At 43.4% G+C, this 17,009-nt stretch overlaps 1 protein-coding gene across 2 annotated transcripts; it reads left to right on the top strand.

Annotated features, from left to right (window-relative positions):
* Window positions 1–323: 323 nt before the first annotated feature.
* LOC100076255 (mitochondrial poly(A) polymerase) lies at window positions 324–12,333 on the top strand. Of its 2 annotated transcripts, none has more exons than XM_039913947.1 (9): window positions 324–504; window positions 1,902–2,074; window positions 3,580–3,807; window positions 5,139–5,363; window positions 6,554–6,735; window positions 8,843–9,069; window positions 10,144–10,236; window positions 10,324–10,397; window positions 11,275–12,333. In XM_039913947.1, exons 1-9 carry the CDS (start codon window positions 351–353, stop codon window positions 11,626–11,628), a joined length of 1,710 nt encoding a protein of 569 aa, XP_039769881.1. In that variant the 5' UTR covers window positions 324–350; the 3' UTR covers window positions 11,629–12,333. The 2 variants fall into 2 exon arrangements, with proteins under 2 accessions (XP_039769881.1, XP_001507658.3); XM_001507608.5 differs by having other exon boundaries at window positions 6,524–6,735.
* The last annotated feature ends 4,676 nt before the right edge of the window (window positions 12,334–17,009 follow it).

The following is a 17,009-nucleotide window of genomic DNA, read 5'->3' as shown; positions in this document are numbered from 1 at the left end:
ACAGATAGAGACAGTCCCTGCCCTTTGACGGGCATACAGCCTAATCGGGGGAGACAGACAAAAACAACAGCAATAAATAGGATCAAGGGGATGAACATCTCATTAAAACAATAGCAAATAAATAGAATCAAGGTGATGTACATCTCAGGAACAAAATAAAATAATAAAATAAAAAAATGCCACTGATCGACTGATTCACGCTGTAGCGCCCCCCCCCCAAAACCAGGTCAGGACAAATTTCCTGAACGCGCTGCGGTTTGTCCCTCGCGGCGCGCCGTCCCGCTGGCCGGGCAGGCGCAGGCGCAGTAGGTCTTGGCGTTGACCGGTCTGGCCTGGGCCCGGCGGCGGCCATGGCGGCCCGCGTGGGGCTGCTGAGGCGGCTGTCGCCGTGTCCCCGGGGCGGAGGGCGGCCGCGCCCCCCGCTCCACCGCCGCTTCGGCGCCGCGGGCTCCGCCGCTACCGCCCCGCAGCGGGAAGAGCCGCCCGAGATGAGAGCGGAGCCAGGTGAGCCCCGCCGGGGCGGGGGCCGGTCCTTGAGAGGGCAGCCACGTTGGCTGGGGTGGAAGGCCCTCTGACCTCTGACCTCCGACCCCCCGGCTGGAGAGGAGGCAGAAGAAAAGCAACCGGGCCTAGCGGAAAAACCGCGGGCCCGGGTTCAAATCCCTCCCTTGCAGTGTAGTGTGACCTTGGGGGAGTCATTTAACCTCTCTGTGCCCCGACTACGTTATCTGGAAAATAGGCACGGAGCAGAATACTTAGTAAAAAATATCTATTTGGCAAGCGCTTACTGTTTGTCAGGCACCGTACTGTGAGCTGGGGTGGACGCAAGCCTTTGGGTCGGACACGGTCCCTGCCCCACGTGGGACTCACAGTCTCAACCCCCATTTTTCAGATGAGGAAACCGAGGCCCAGGGAAGTGACTTGCCCAAGGTCACAGAGTGGACGAGGAGTGGAGCTGGGATTAGAGCTTTCTGCCTCCCAGGCCCGTGCTCCATCCACCTCGCCGTGCTGCTTCTCATGCTGCTTAGTACATAACATTTAACAAGTATTATTATCACTTGAGTTCAGACTTCCTCAATCCTAGGGTCTCCTTAGGGGGAAAAGGGGTGGTCGGAGACATCCGGGTGGTCCCCCATTTTTCAAGCCTCACACACTAAGACTTCCCCGTTTAGACTGTGAGCCTGTCGTTGACGCTATCTGTTGCCAAATTTTACATGCCAAGCACTTAGTGCAGTGCTCAGCACATAATAATAATAATGTTGATATTTGTTAAGCGCTTACTATTTGCAAAGCACTGTTCTAAGCGCTGGGGAGATACAAGGTGATCAGGTTGGCCCACGTGGGGCTAACAGTTTTAATCCCCATTTTACAGATGAGGTAACTGAGGCACAGAGAATGACTTGCCCAAAGTCACACAGCTGACAAGTCGCTGAGCCGGGATTTGAACCCATCACCTCTGACTCCCAAGCCCAGGCTCTTTCCACTGAGTCACGCTGCTTCTCTTGAACGAGATTTTAGGTCTGTATCGTGAATTTAGAGGCACTGCAAGATTCTAGGGTATTGTAGCTCAGGTACCGTGGTGTGCTTTGGGCCCCCCTTTTGGAAATCTGAGACTTAGTTTGCAGTCTTCACTCTTGAGTTTGCAATCTTCACTCTTGTCAGGACTCCAGAGGAAGTAGAATAAGAGAACTGGGGACTTGGGATTTCTGCCTGAAGATAGACAGATGAAGTGGCTGAAAGAATTGAGGCTTGTCCGGTACTGAGGCTATTGAGAATAGTCTTTGTAAAGGAAGTTGCAATACCTTTTAAGCCTCATAGTGGTAGATTTCTTGAATGGAAAATAAGCTTTAGAGTTATGTGGTTTTTGTAACAAAGTGGGTTTTTTTTAATGTGTCTTGCAGGCTCAGAGAGAAAGAGCAGAAAAAGGACATTGGCTGAGGTGCAAGCAGAAAGAGCTGAACAGGCACAACGAACAGTTTTAATAAACTGCCCCCACAAAATCAATGAAAAGAAGTTTCTCAATTATTTATCCCAACATGGAGCTGTTAATAGTCATTTCTTCTTTGAAAGTTATGTAAGTTTCTGAAGCAATCTAAGCAATGAATGAATGAAGCAATGAAGCAATCAAGCACAGCACTTGAATCGCAATCAATAAGTGTTTAACATATGTATATCATAAGAGATATAGTATATAGTGAGGATCCAGTCTTGAAGGTTGGAGGTGGCCAGGTACTGATTCTTTATAGCTCTGAAATTTGTATACTCAGCTCTGTCATGTGCGACCCTGTGTGGGCTCAGTGTGCCACTTTCTCAAAGAAACTGCTCTCGTTTATGCTCGGACATTGGAACGAGTGGCTTCTAGAGTGCAAAGAACACAGCCTTCACATTATAGGAGATCTGGGTGTAGTTTTTGCTCCCTGTTTTACCTCCTTTCTGAATTGCTTGAAAATTCTGAATTCATTTTTTGCAATATTCATCTTTATTGAAGTGTATTTGGAGACATGCACAATGTATTTCAGATTTAATAGTTTTTGCTAGTATATCCAACTCCTGCAGCCTTCCAAATTGGTATTACACCAAATTTATTCTTTTTCTTTTTTGAAATTCATAAGTTAATAGTATTAAGGAGCTCTCTGGATAGGGAACCAAAGCCCCTGAGAGCCAGATGAGGTCAGAAAACTGTACCTCTCCCTGCGGGAATTGCTCCAGCTGCCCCAGCTGCCCCCTTGTCCTCACCAGGGCTACTGCTGGTCATAAATTGCTGCTTTGAAGACTCACCCCACCCCCATCCCACCCTACTCCTCCCAACCCCTGCTCATGTCTGCCCTCCTTCTGGCTTGAAGGCAGAAATGTTTGAATGCTAATAGGTTGTTATCAAAACTAATAGACACCACCTCCTCCCCCTTCCACTCCAGCCCTTGTAAACAGACATGACAGTCTTGGCTTTTTGAGTGTTGGTGGATTGGAAATCAGATTTAGCCAAAATGAAGTGGGCCTATAAGATGTCCTGGTCTGGTCCAGTCTGGGCGGGGATTGAACCTGTTTGGCAGGGTTGAGGCAATCATGCATAATTTAAAGTGTCAGTACTATTTTTATGTGTCACGCTATCCAAATCTTGGTCTTGAGGTGGGGATTCCATGTTAGAGTGAAGAAGCATAATGATCCTCAAAAAAATATTGGTTAACACTGACCCTGGGTGTCAAACCCAAGAGAACTCCGGGCTTTACGGATTGGGAAGAAGGAAAGTCCCCCAGAATAAATATTAAAAATGACCACCCTAGTCATCCTCCCTCTGGGTCACCTATGCACTTTGATCTGTTCCCCTTAAGCACTGGATATTTACCCCAGCCTCAGCCCCAAAGCACATATATACATTTCCCCTATCTGTAATTTATTTTAATGTCTGGTCCCCCCCCAGACTGTAAACTCTTAGGGGGTAGGAGATGTGTCTATCAACTCTATTATGTTGTACTCTCTCAAGTGCTTAGTACAGTGCTCTATGAACAGTAAGTGCTCGATAAATACCATTGATTGAGTGATTGATTTGTACTTATATTTGTCTTTTTTTTTTTAATTTAGGGTGTCCGTGCAGTGGTAGAATATTCCAAAAAGGAAAGTGTTGCTTCACTACTGGAGGCAGCTCGTATTCCTGGCGCTGAAGCAGAGGCTGTTGTTCCTTTCAAATCTCGTTTCCTTAATTTAAAGTTGAAGAATCCATCAGTCCAAACTAATGCATCTGTGCAGTGCATTAACCAGTCCACTCGTCCATACAAAGAATTCATCAAGACACTATGTGAAGCTGAAAGTGTGAGTTAATAATATCAGTTCTCTTTAGTTTTTTAAGTAGAAGAAATAAAGTTTCATCTCTGGTAGACTTCCGGTCAGTCATATTGCAAGGCATTGTACAAAAATGCTTGGGAGTGTCCAATAGAAAAGATCCTTACCTTCAAAGAGTTTACAGTTGTACTGGGGAGAGGGACTCTAAAATAATCTGAATATAGGAGGAAGAAGAAATAAAGGTTATGTACTTGGAGAAGGAGACATGAACTAGTTCTTAAATATATTAGAATATTTAAGATTTTTACCTAGCTGCTGATGCTTAGATGGCGTAGAAATACTGAGGTGGCAGGTGGGGATGTACCCCGAGGAGAGGGAGAAATTAATCAGGGAGGGCTTCTTTAAAGCTAAGGAGAGCTACTGTCTGTCAAATTTGAAGTAAGAGAGTGTTCCAGTTGGGATGAAAGGAATGAGTGAGAGGTTGGGGGCAAGAAAGACTAAAATCCAGACACAGTAAATAAATTAGCTTAAGAGGAAGAATGTGAGCTGTAAATTACCTTTAGAGTAACAGTGTGAGCTGGGGTGTAATTGGTGGAAAGAGTGAATAAGTAGAAGGGAGAGAGCTGAGTGAGGATCTTAAAGACAATAGACAGAAGTTGTACTCTCCCAAGTGCTTAGTGCAGTGCTCTGCAGGCAGAAAGTAGTCAGTAAACACACACACACAAAAAAATTAACCTAATGGACCACTGTAGACGAGGGTTACTGGTAGTTCTGTGTTAGTCCCATGAACCCTGCTGCAGAGGGCCCCACAGTGGTTAAAGTGTTGGGTATGCCATGCCGCCTGACCTGTAGACTCAATTAGGTGATCAGGCTCTTACAGGACCTCCTAGGGTGGGCTTTGGGAGCAGACACATTGGTATTCCTGCACAGTGTAATCTGTGCTAGCAGCCTATTGGCATCTGACACGTTTTTCGTAAGCACTTTAAATACCTTCAGAAATTATCCTTGGCTTTTGGACCCAGCCATTTTTATTATCATTACCTTTAAAGCTGAGGGAGGGAAAAGCCTTTTATGTGGAATATTTCTCTATACTGTAAGCTTATTGTGGGCAGGGAATGTGTCTACCAAATCTGATATATTGTACTCTCCCAAGCACTTGGTACAGAGCTCTGCACACAGAAGCGCTCAGTAATGATATGGTAGCTCTGAGCCAAATGAATAGAATAATAAAATTTTAATTTCAAGTTTTGGGGGAGTTTGTTTTTTATTTAATTGGTTTGGCTGTCATTAAGTTAGGAATGAAAATGGACTATTTTAATAGACTTAATTTTGCGTTTTTCTTTTTGTTTTGTTTTTGTCAGATAGAAAATCAGCTGTACATGCTAATAAAAAAGTACCAGATAACCGAGGAGAATACTCAACTCCGGTATCTCGTCTGTTCTTTTATTGAAGATATAGCAGCTGCATATTTTCCATCTTGCACTATCAAATTGTTTGGTTCATCAGTGAACACCTTTGGCAAACTTGGATGTGATGTAGACATGTTTCTGGACCTGGATAATTTGGGGAAAATCAGCACCAAAAAGGTACTTCAGAGTCATGTTATTTAATTTATAAATGGAGGACTTCAGTCTCTGGGGCAGGTAGCCCAGCATCTTTCCTGAGCCCCATATTCAGAAAAGTAAATATGAAGGAGATTAGCTTTGTTTATGGATTTGGACTCTAATAGGAGTTATGATAATGGAATTTGTCGAGTGTACTGTTTTGGACTTGGGAAAATACAACTGAAGCAAAAAATCTATTCCCTGCTCACAGAGAGCTTACACTCTCATGGGGAAGACAGCTCCCCAAGGGACATTGACCTTGTCTACTTCCTACCCGTGTATCCTCTCCCTGCACTTAGAACAATGCTCTGCACAAAGTAAGTGCTTAATAAATATTGTTGCGCCTAGTACTGCTTCTGCTATTACAGGGATAAAAATATTTCCAAGTACTGGTGTCAGATTTAGTTCAGACTGACTCAGATGCCCCCTGGAGCCCCAATATCTCCCTTCTCTTTTCCCCACGTTTTGGAAAGGGAGGAGCAGCATGTGGTGGCTAAGGTGCGGTGATACTTATGTAGATAATTGAGACATGAATGGTGGGCTTTCCCCTTACTAAAGTTATACCTCCTCCAGCAAACAGCACACCAAATGGAATCCACCCTCAGTTGCCTCAGGGCCTTACGTATTTATTTTTCTGTTTTCACCTCTCCCTCTTCTATTGGATATATAACATAAGTTCAACTGAAAATTCAGTTTTATTTTCTCTTATTCCACTACCTGTAAATATTTTTATGCCCATCTCTTGTTAGCATGTAGGCTACTTATGGGTAGGGAGATATCTCTGGTGCTTCTGTTATACTTTCCCAAGCCTCCTGGACAGTATTTTGCACCCTTAGGGGCTCAGAAAGTTGCGTTACTATTTCTACTAGTGGTCATCTCCCTTTACCTCTGGGTTCCGTAGATTTCAAGTCTGTCACTGGGTGCCCTCATGAACTCATTGTACCTGCTTGGCTGCACCTACCAGGACAGCAGGCCTCATGTCTTGGTGCATGGGCAGTGGTCCCTTGAAATCCTGTCAGCTCAAAGAGCCAGCTGCCCACTGGAGACCTCACCCTTTTCCCTAGCATAAATATATATATTTATGTGTGTATGGGTGTGTGTACTATATACTCTCTATATAATATATACTTTTTTAAAATCAGGCTGCTGATCCGTATTTTATGGAGTTTCAGATGAAAAATGTTTCTTCAGAACGAGTGGCAACACAGAAGATTCTCTCTGTGATCGGAGAGTGTCTGGACAACTTTGGCCCTGGTTGTGTAGGAGTGCAAAGGATACTAAATGCAAATTGTCCTCTTGTGCGGTTCTCCCATCAGCCTTCTGGCTTCCAGTGTGATTTGACTGCCAATAATAGGTATGAAGATTTTTGAACCTACTTTCTGATCTGAAGGGAAACTGCTGTTACCATAAAACATTTGCCTCGAGCCAACTTGAATCGAAGGATTTTATCAGACAGCGGAAGAGGTTTTTCTATCTAGAGAGAGTGCAACTGGACCTAAAAGTAGTAAGGGTTCCTGTTGGCAGTAGTCTTTTTATGGTCCTAAACCAGATGTGATATGTTTCAAAGAAATGTGGTCTTAAAAACTAATTCCCATCAACATTGGACAGGAAAAGTGGCATGATGGGATAGGTTGACTTTTTCCTCTTTTAGAGTTGAACTTAGTGCTGAATTAAATAGGTTTATATAAATTTAGGTTCTGGGATTGATCAGCTTTTAAGATTTTTTCATAGGTGTTTTAGAGAAGATATATGCCCTTTATGCTAGCCACCGTTTTTGTTTAAAAGTAATTAAGAATAGAATACATTTTTATGATTAAACTCCGTATCTATAGTTTTCAGTGGAGAAAGAGACGATTCTTAAGTCTACGAAAAGAAACCCTCTCCTACATCTTAACTTTCTCTCAGGAGAGTTCCAATTTCCCCTTTGTGTTTTTATTTTACCAAATGATCTCATACAGGGCCAGAAAGTCTACTGTAGGCTAACTTGTTCTGGGTGATAAATTCACAGGGAGATACCTGGGTGCTTGGGAAGGTATCTAATTAGTATAAACTTTGTAGGAACTTCATGATGAAAAAATTGTAACCTAGAGTACTTATGTACTCCAAATTTATTGGAACTTCGTCCTCAGCTACCCAGGTAAATTTTGGGACCTCCTGAAATATTAAGGTTTATTTCCAAATCCCACATCATAATAATTTGCCTTGACTTTATATGTAGGGCATAAAATGTGTTACATGGCAGCTGAGATATTATCTATAATTGTGTGATTCTTTTCCCTATCTGGCAAAGTTTGACCCTCTTCTTTATCTGGGATAGATAGTTCCTTAGTTTGTATGTTTTTAAATTTTAAACGAACTCCCTGTATTCCTGGAGCAATGTCACTTACCATTTGAACTTTACGGAGTTTAAAAATGTAATAAGCATATAGAAACTTTGGCTTAACCTATCATTAAACGGCTAGATCTTTTTCATCTTATCCTTAGTCTTAGCCCCTACAGAGCAAGTGCTATGGGTCTTTTTCCCGGAAATGTTTTATAGTCGTTTATTCGAAGAGGTTTGAGCCCTCTAATGGCTCCGGTAATAACTACAAGGCCACTTCAACTTTACAGAAGCAACCCTGTATAAAAAGCCTGGGAATTCACACAAAAAAGCAATTTTTGTGGCTCCTTTTTCGGAGGAATTTCTGTTAATATTTTTTATTATGAGGGTGAAAAATTACTGTAGAATAATGGTGGCATCACATAACTGAGGCTAAGCTTTCAAGTTTTCAGGAATGAGGAACTAGTTGAGCCAGTGGTTTGAGCAGGGCCACTCACATCTTCTCATCTTCTTATATAGAAATAAACGAGGGCCTAGTTAGGAAGTCTTAACTCTAAAATAGAACATTCTGGTATTAAGTGGTTATCTCCCAATTAATCATTTACATTTATCCAGAGGTCCATCTTATGATTTTGAAAATTAAAACCTTCCTTTTTATTTTTTTCAAGATAAAATAAGTATCAGATTAAATTCTATTCTCTTTGTCTGGAGTCATGGGTCATTGTTACAAATACTTCCAAGAGTTGCAAGGTGCACAATCAATCCGTGGTATTTATTATCCTCAAAGCAGTGTACTAAGCTCTTGTGAGAGTACTGCGTAAATTGCATTTGTATTTGATTGTATCTGATCTGAACCTAGAAATGGCATATAGGCCCTTTAGCCAAGCGAAATAGGATAAAATGATAACTGAATATTATAATAGAGTAGTTGCCACAAGTTCTTTTTAGGGCATTTCTCCTCTTTGGTTTAATGGGTTTAGAAGTCATTGGCGGTGGAAAAGAGAAGATGGCTATGTCTCACCTCTTTTTCTTGATTTCTAGACAGGGCCCCTCAAAGGGGTTTTGCTCTGAAGCCAGTAGTAATTTTGAGCCTCTTAAATGTCTCTGTTAAATTTGGATATCACTGATTTTTGTCCTTTAGAATTGCCCTGAAGAGTTCAGAGCTCCTCTACCTGTATGGGACCCTGGATCCTCGAGTCAGAGCCCTGGTGTTCAGTGTAAGGTGCTGGGCTCACGTACACGCATTAACAAGTAGCATTCCTGGATCCTGGCTCACAAACTTCTCCCTCACAATGATGGTCTTATTTTTTCTTCAAAAGAGATCACCTCCCGTCATTCCAACTTTAAACCACTTAAAGACCCTAGCAGGTAAAGTTTTGCTCTCTGAAGAGCTTTCTATTTCCAAAAGTGTTTTCCTGATCTTCACTCTAGAAGTTAGCGATTTAGCGTCCTCCCGGAGAGCCCAGGGAAAGCTGACTTGACTTTTGGAGATAGATATTTCAATCTTTTTGGCAGGGGGTGTTATCAGGACACGGTCCCCTTTCTGGTTTCCACCTCAAGCTGATCTGCAACTTCAGGACACCCTGGAACTAACCAGGTCTTCTGGGGACCCTCTGAGACCAACCCTAGATCAGGTTTTTCCAAAGTACCTGTGATTTCCTCCATCTCCCCTTTGACCTCACACCCTAAGGCAGTTGTTAACTTCACCTCCTGTCCCAAGTCCAGCCGGAGTGATGAGGAGCAGGAAGAAGAAGCTAATTGCTCAGTTTGAATAGTAATTTTGAAGTGATCAATTAAGGAAAGGAAAACAAAGTTTCCTATGGTCCATGTTGAATTTCCTTTTCTAGTGGCAGCCATTGTCACTGATTACCTCTACAAATATATGCTCCATATCATGGTGCAAATAACAGTCCCCTGAAAAATCAGTGGTGTGCTGCAGTGTGTGTTAGTTTCATTGAGCCCGACCTTCAGAGTTAGAAGATTGAGGTTCTAATCCCTACCCTGTCACTTGGCTGTAGGGTGACCTTGGGCAAGTCACTTAACTTCTTTATGCCTCAGTTTTGATCATCTGTAAAATGGGGATTCAAAACTCGTTCTCCCTCCTACTTAGACTGTGAGCCCCAGAGGCAGGGACTGCTTAACCTTATTGTTTTGTCTACCCCAGCACTTAGTACAGTGCTTGGCACATAGTAACACCAAATACCACAGTTTAACAATAATGATAATAATAATTATAGCTGAACCTCAGTTCTCTTTTAAACCCTTGTGGGTATGAGTAGCTAACTGTGTAAAGCTTAACCATGAAGCTAGGGTTTCTTATTCCAGGTCATTCACATTTTGTACTCGTTTTTGTCTACTTCAACCCACATCTTTTTCAGAATAAGTGATTATTTGATATGTTAGAAGCATTCTAATGGTTTCATTTTTGTACGCTTACCTTAGATGCAGAAGATAAGTGTATAATGCAAGGCCATGACTGTACATTTGTTAGTAACTTAAACAAAATCGAACCTTCAGAAAATACAGAAAGTTTAGGTAAGTGCCATATATAAATATATATATTTTTTTCAGAGTATTTGGAAAATATTTTCTTTCCTTACAGCAATCTTATTTTTCTTCCAGATGTACTACTGAGCCAGTTTTTTGAGTATTTTGGAAACTTTTCCTTCAATAAGAATTCTATAAGTATTCGAAAGGTAAATGCATTTGGTTTTTTTGATACTGCTCCCCCTTGCTTGGCAAATCCACAATTGTTCAGGTTGCAATAGTCTATTACCATAGCAAGATCCGGATACCAAACTGCAACTCACCACTTAACCCTTAAACATTAATTTCTGGAAAGTCATGAGAATAGTTTGTGATCCCTTCTGTGAGGTGTAAAAAAAAAGTCAGTTTGGGGTAAAGAGACAGAGTGTTCTCTATGTTTCTCAGCTTTCTTTTTTCTTTACTATCCAGTCCATAATGTGTATTTGAGGATTCTCTTACCACATCTGGCAAAGTCTGTTTCTGTATTGGGATAAAATAGGACTATTTCAGTGCTCCTGAATGAGTGGTCATTTGGTTTAGTCCTCCTTTTTCCTCTTTTGGGAGATTTAAATGAGATTTTTGGATTCTATTTTTAATGACTAAATGGTTCTCTTTGCCTGGGAACCTCTGATTTCTCCTCCTTTTTCCTCCCCTTCATTTCAGCCTCTGCCAGCTAGATTTATAATTTTCATAAGTGTTTCACTGCTTGATGCTTGGAATTGTTTGACTTAAGGGAAGTAATAATAATAATACTTGTTAAGCGCTTACTATGTGCCAAGCACTGTTCTAAGTGCTAAGGTAGATACAAGTTAATCAGGTCGTACACAGTCCCTGTCCCACATGGGGCTCACACTCTTATCTCCATTTTACAAATGGGGGAACTGAGGCCCAGAGAAGTGAAGTGACTTGCCCAAGGTCACCCAGCAGACATGGCCAAGAGGGATTAGTTCTTTTGTGTTCTCCCAAGCTCTTAATACAGTACTCTGCACACAGTAGGTGCTCAGTAGATACTATTGCTTGATTCATGTCTATCTGAATTTTCTGCAGGGAAAAGAACAAAACAAGCCTGATTCTTCTCCTCTGTACATTCAGAATCCCTTTGAACAAACCCTCAATATCAGTAAAAATGTTAATCAAAGCCAGCTGCAAAGGTTTGTAGATCTGGCCAGAGAAAGTGCTTGGATTTTACAACAGGAAGATAGATGTCGGCCCTCATCATCAAGTAACCGGCCCTGGGGGTTGGCAGCCCTGCTGCTCCCATCTTCAGCCTCAAGTAATAAAGGCCAGGACAAGAGTCCTAGGAGAGAACCCGCAAGCAAAAGAATCCGAAGCCTGCTCAACACTATAAAGGCTGACTTCTCCGAAAGGTCTCCAGGGAACAATGAGGGAAAGGACCTTTAGCACTCGGCCATGGTAGCTGCTGCCATCCTTTTAGAATTGGTCGTGGCCTCCGGAGTTTATCCAACCCAAATGGAAAGGCTGGCCTTAGCCAAGTAGGAGCCAAAACCTGGCTTTCTTTGCCCTCACGATCGAGTGGTTGTCATTGGCCTTCCCGGGTCCATCTCTGCAGTCCACTACATGCCACCCAGCTCTGGAACCCCTGGCCCAGTCCGAGACTGAAGTGACACACCCAGAGGGGAGATGGGAAATGGAGATTTCCCACTGCCAGTAGAGCAGGGTCCCAAAGCGAATGGGAAACCGGCCTGAACAGAGACCGTCGGCCCACCTGGCACCAGACTCATCGGAAACCATTTTAAATGTAAGGAGTTGGACCCCTGTTTGTGGCTATTCTTCCCAGTCATCCTTTCGGAACAATAAAGTATTTAGAACTTGGTGATCTTTTTAACATGTTGCCTCCCAGGCATTCTGATCAAGGTCCCAGTTGTCTCTAAATTAGAACTAGATGCTGCTTGTCCCAACAGGACAAGCATTGAAATGTCTGTTGAAAGCATGGAACGCCCACTACCACCCATTTCCAGGTATTCGAAATGGAATCTCCAGGATTCTTGGAATTTTTTATCTCCCCTCAAGATTATGATGTCATATCACATGATTTTTCCTTTTCAGAATTCAAAATAGAACTCCCTGGATCTCCACTGCTATTGAGATTTGGACTTTCTCCCTTCATTTTAGAAACCTGCCAAAAATTGTGTGTGTGTATGTGTGTGAGAGAGAGAAAGAGAAAGAAAGAGAACATGCAATTTCCTTGGAAATCCCTGTAGAATTGTTGTAAGATTTCTCTATGGTACATATCAGTGCTCCTGCGAATGAAGTTCTTTTGACATTTGGGCTTGTAATTGTTTGGAAAATATTTTCCCACCAAAATTACAAAATCCAAAGCCACACTAGGCTGGTCTGTCTAGTGTGCAGTTTGAGCAAGAAAAAAAGTCTCCCCTCTGCAGTAGAAGGAATCCACCAGAGTTGGGTTTGAGTTTCCAGGTTTGAAAAGAACAGATAGGTAACAAGGTCTGTTTCTTATTAGGACAGAGCTTTAAGGGAAAAGTTGCTTTTGCTTATCTGTGTCAGGACAAAATTACATTAGAGCTGTTAAAGCAAGAACAAACCTTCATTGAATTTTCCTCCATCCTCTGACCACCAGAAGCATCTACAATTAATTTGCATTTAATGTACTCTTGCTATACTGTTGATGCCTCCCAATCCAAGCAACACAAGCTGATAGGTTAAGGATCTGGGGGACTCAGGGCTGTAGGGCTACCCCTCTCAGGAATGTACACTCACTCCTAGCTCCATGTACACACCTGCACACACTCCCTCCCCGCATATGAGGAGCATTCAGAGCTGCAGCAGAGGGAAAATGGAGATGACAATCTGTTTGTGAGCTAGATGCTCACAGATGCAGTGTTGCTATGATCTCCTTCCTGTCATTTTCGTTGTCATTGAGCTGCTCAGTAAAGAAATTTTTCCCATATTTTTTTCTTCCCTGAACACCACTCCTCTCTTACCACCCTGCATCCTCCAGCTTTCCCCATTTTCACACAATAATGTGGAAGTCAGCTGAGATGGGGGGAATTGAAATCTTTGTTAAATTGTGAATGAATTCCTAATTTGCTTATAGGGGATGATGTCAGCCAGCTCAGCAGGACGTGGGAGTTGACTGGAAGAATGGATGAGGAGGGGGGAAAATAGCTTTGCACTCTTCTTCTCTTCCCCTCCCCCCACTCCAACCACCCAACCTCCCCACTCCCCAAGGAGGCTGAATGGTGGAGAGGGAAAGTGCATCTTGTCCCCTTATCTGCTTGTTGCCACTTTTCCTTCTCTTCCTTCTGTGGTTATTCCTTCAACCACCTCAGCCCTCTGCTTTGGTAGAGTGTGCTGTGTTTCCTCCATCACACTGCACTCCACTGCACTGTGTTTGCCTTCCTCCCTGATCTGGGCACTCAAGCTAGAAAGCAGTTGGCAGCGTGGCTCAAAATGAAGCCCCATGGCCCCATGCACTGCCCAGCCAAATGGAAGCAGCTGCTTGCTGGCTTGCCAGTCTGCCACTCTCTAAGGACAGTTTAGCCCTGTGGCCGTGGATGTGGCTGGTACACAACACCCTGGGAATTGTGTTTGAGGAGTGCTGGCTGTAGAATCCCAGCAAAGGACTGCTTCCTGGACTTTGGAATGAAAGTAAAGCTCAAGCTATTTGACCTCACTTTGACACCTTATGTTAAACTGCGTACGATTCCCCTTAACAAATGCCAATATTATTCTTTGAGGAAAACTAATACGACATTGATGCCTTTTTTTTTGGGTAGTGCTGGAAGAGTTCATATCCAACATTCTGATTATTTTCTTGCCCAACTTGGGCATTCAAATATCAAATGGATATAATCATTATAGGCTGGGTCTAGTTCAAGCTCTTGTCATATCTCACTTAGACAACCTCCACCTCATTCCTGGTTTTCAAGGCTCCAGCCCCAGGCCCAGCTTCAATATTGTATATACACCCTGCACTGCTGTCTGGATCTTTATCCTGAAACATTGCTCAGCACATCTCTCCCCATTCCTCAAAAACCTCAGCATTTGCTGATTTCCCATGGCATCAAACAAACTACCTTTGGCTTCAAAGCTTTTCTCTGGCTTTATTTAACATGTTGATTTTTCTCAGTCTTGACTCTGGGACTTTCGCTCTTTCCTCCCCACAAGACCCTAAGCTCATTCTTCTAATTGTACCCCTTGCTTCACCCCCCGCTCCCCCCAGTCTCTGTACTGGTCAGGAACCACCCCTCCCATTTTACAGCCCCAAAGCTGTGTGTATGGCCTTTTCTTTGGTGGCTGGAGGGTCACTATCCCTTCTCCTACCTCCCCTCTGACCCAGAAAGCCCACACGCCACTTGGGCAACGTGGGTTTTGAGAACCAGTGTGCCCTAGTGGAGAGATCCCGGGACTGGGAATGAGCAGACCTTGGTTGTTATTCCAAGTTCCACCTCTGGCCTGCTGTATGACTTTGAGTAAGTCACTTCACTTCTCTGGGCCTTAGTTTTCCTCATCTGTAAAATCAGTCATATTTATTGAGTGCTTATTCTGTGCAGAGCACTGTACTAAGTGCTTGGGAGAGTACAATGTGAGTTGGAAGACAAGTTCTCAGCCCACAAGTACTGTAAAATGGAGATTAAACACCTTTCTCCCCCTTATACTGTGACTCCCATGTGGGACAGGGGCTGTGTCTGACTTGATTACCTTTTATCTACTCCAGGACTTAGTACAGTGCTTGGTGTATAGTAAATGCTTAGTATACATCACAATTATTATCATAGTTACCATTCTGGTTAGAATTTTCCCAAAACTGAGCACCTTCCATCCCAGCTCCAAACAAAGCCAGGCCTTTCCTAAAGACTGCTTGTTAATGCGAACAAACAAGACAATCACATTTGGATTTATTCTGGCCACTTCAACTGACTAATAGCTGAAGGAGAAACACTCGGGATGAGGGGAAAGAAGGGACAAGATGGAGGAGAGGGAGTGGGATGGGAACCTTAAAAAAATCCCAGCTGTCACATAGGAAATATTAGGGGCCTGAACTGCAGTGGGGCAGTTAGCTTCACAACTGATTGTAGGTGCCCCCGGAAATGCCACTCAAAGAAAGCCTGCCACCTGGAACATCCCTCCCGCCCCAAAAAACCCTGCCCCTTGGCCTGACATGGAAATTTTCCTGTTCCACTCAAAAGAGATATCTGCCCGCCCCTGTTGTACCTGTTGTACTTTTCCAATCGCTTAGAACAGTGCTCTGCACACAGTAAGTGCTTAATATACAATTGAATCGATGAACGAATGCCCTGTCCGATGGGGTTCGCTTTGCTCAGGCTGGATTATTTGATTTAAACAAGAGCCAGAAGCATCTTTATTGTTTCATCTCGTTTGTGATGAGTGCATCCGTTTATGGCCTTGACTTGTTTGGTAAACATGCTCCCTTGGGGTGGAAATGATACAAATAGCCTGCTTCCAGTTATCTTAAGTAATATAATAATAATGTAATAATAATGTTGGTATTTGTTAAGCGCTTACTATGTGCAGAGCACTGTTCTAAGCGCTGGGGTAGACACAGGGGAATCAGGTCGTCCCACGTGGGGCTCACAGTCTTCATCCCCATTTTACAGATGAGGGAACTGAGGCACAGAGAAGTTAAGTGACTTGACCACAGTCACACAGCTGACAAGTGGCAGAGCTGGGATTCGAACTCATGAGCCCTGACTCCAAAGCCCGTGCTCTTGCCACTGCGCCACGCTGCTTCTCTCCACAATATCATTATTGTGCCCTCCCCACCAGCCATTCTCTTGAGGCTTTTCTTTTCCCTGGTAATAAATGACTTGTTTTTCATTAGATGGGTCTAGGTTTCCCCAGCAACCACCAGTAGTCCACAAATGTCAGCCGGGGATGTGTTCGACCATCGGTCTCATCTGGGTGCTTTGCATTTGACTTGATTGCAATTCTTAACAGGGTAGAAAGTGCTATCAGCAAAGCAGGAGAGAGATTTGCTAAGACTCAGACTCAGGAAATCCCCTCTTCCGAGATGAATGGACAGTGCTATAACACCAGCCCTGATGATGAAATTTCATTAGGTAATCCTCCATTGAAAATATATGTGTGCGTGCATGCATGCATGCGCCCTATATGTGCATACAGATGTGATCAAGATTCTTAATGTCCATTCAAAAGCTGGATGTATGGACACCTTCTTATATCTTGCAGAGTGCTAGGGACAAGTCCGTTTTCAAGAAGGAGTTTGTTGAAGGTGACAAAATTGGTGTTGAAATCTGCTTCTCAGGAAGAGGGCTGACTCAGCATCACCTCCCATGAGAATGTGGAGGAATGGGCAGTAAATCAACTCAAGCAGCCTGGCCTAGTGGAAAGGGCATGGGCCTGTGAGTCAGGAGACCTGAGTCCTAATCCCAATCAATTGCCTGCTGTGTGACCTTGGGCAAGTCACTTCACTCGGCCACAGTTTCAGTCATCTGTACAAAAGGGATTCACTGCCTGCTCCCCCCCTTAGACTGTGAGCCCGAGTGGGACTAGGGACTGTGTCCTACTAAATTATCCTGTTTTTACCCCTTAGCACAGTGCTCGGCATAGAGTACATGCTCAACAAATATTACATTTATTATTATTATTATTATTAACTCAGTTGAATTTCTAGGAATTCTTCCGCTTTTTGACCTTGGTCTCTGTTTCAGTATTGGCATAGTGTCAACATGATATCCCATTCAGCCAGGCTTTTGGAGTTAGCTTAACTAACTCCTGCTTGACACAAGCACTCAGTTGCTCTCGGAGACTACGTGTAC

This window comes from Ornithorhynchus anatinus, chromosome 13 (genome assembly GCF_004115215.2).
Source record: "Ornithorhynchus anatinus isolate Pmale09 chromosome 13, mOrnAna1.pri.v4, whole genome shotgun sequence".
In the NCBI taxonomy this organism is placed as follows: domain Eukaryota; kingdom Metazoa; phylum Chordata; class Mammalia; order Monotremata; family Ornithorhynchidae; genus Ornithorhynchus; species Ornithorhynchus anatinus.
Note: the sequence above shows the minus strand (reverse complement) of the source record. Positions and strands in the feature narration are given on the sequence as shown.

Bases quoted from the DNA above. Each gene is read 5' to 3' on its own strand.
- LOC100076255 (XM_001507608.5), top strand. From the start codon at position 351: ATGGCGGCCCGCGTGGGGCTGCTGAGGCGGCTGTCGCCGTGTCCCCGG. The intron at 505-1,901 runs GTGAGCCCCGCC...TGTGTCTTGCAG, and splicing joins CGAGATGAGAGCGGAGCCAG to GCTCAGAGAGAAAGAGCAGA. The intron at 3,808-5,138 runs GTGAGTTAATAA...TGTTTTTGTCAG, and splicing joins CACTATGTGAAGCTGAAAGT to ATAGAAAATCAGCTGTACAT.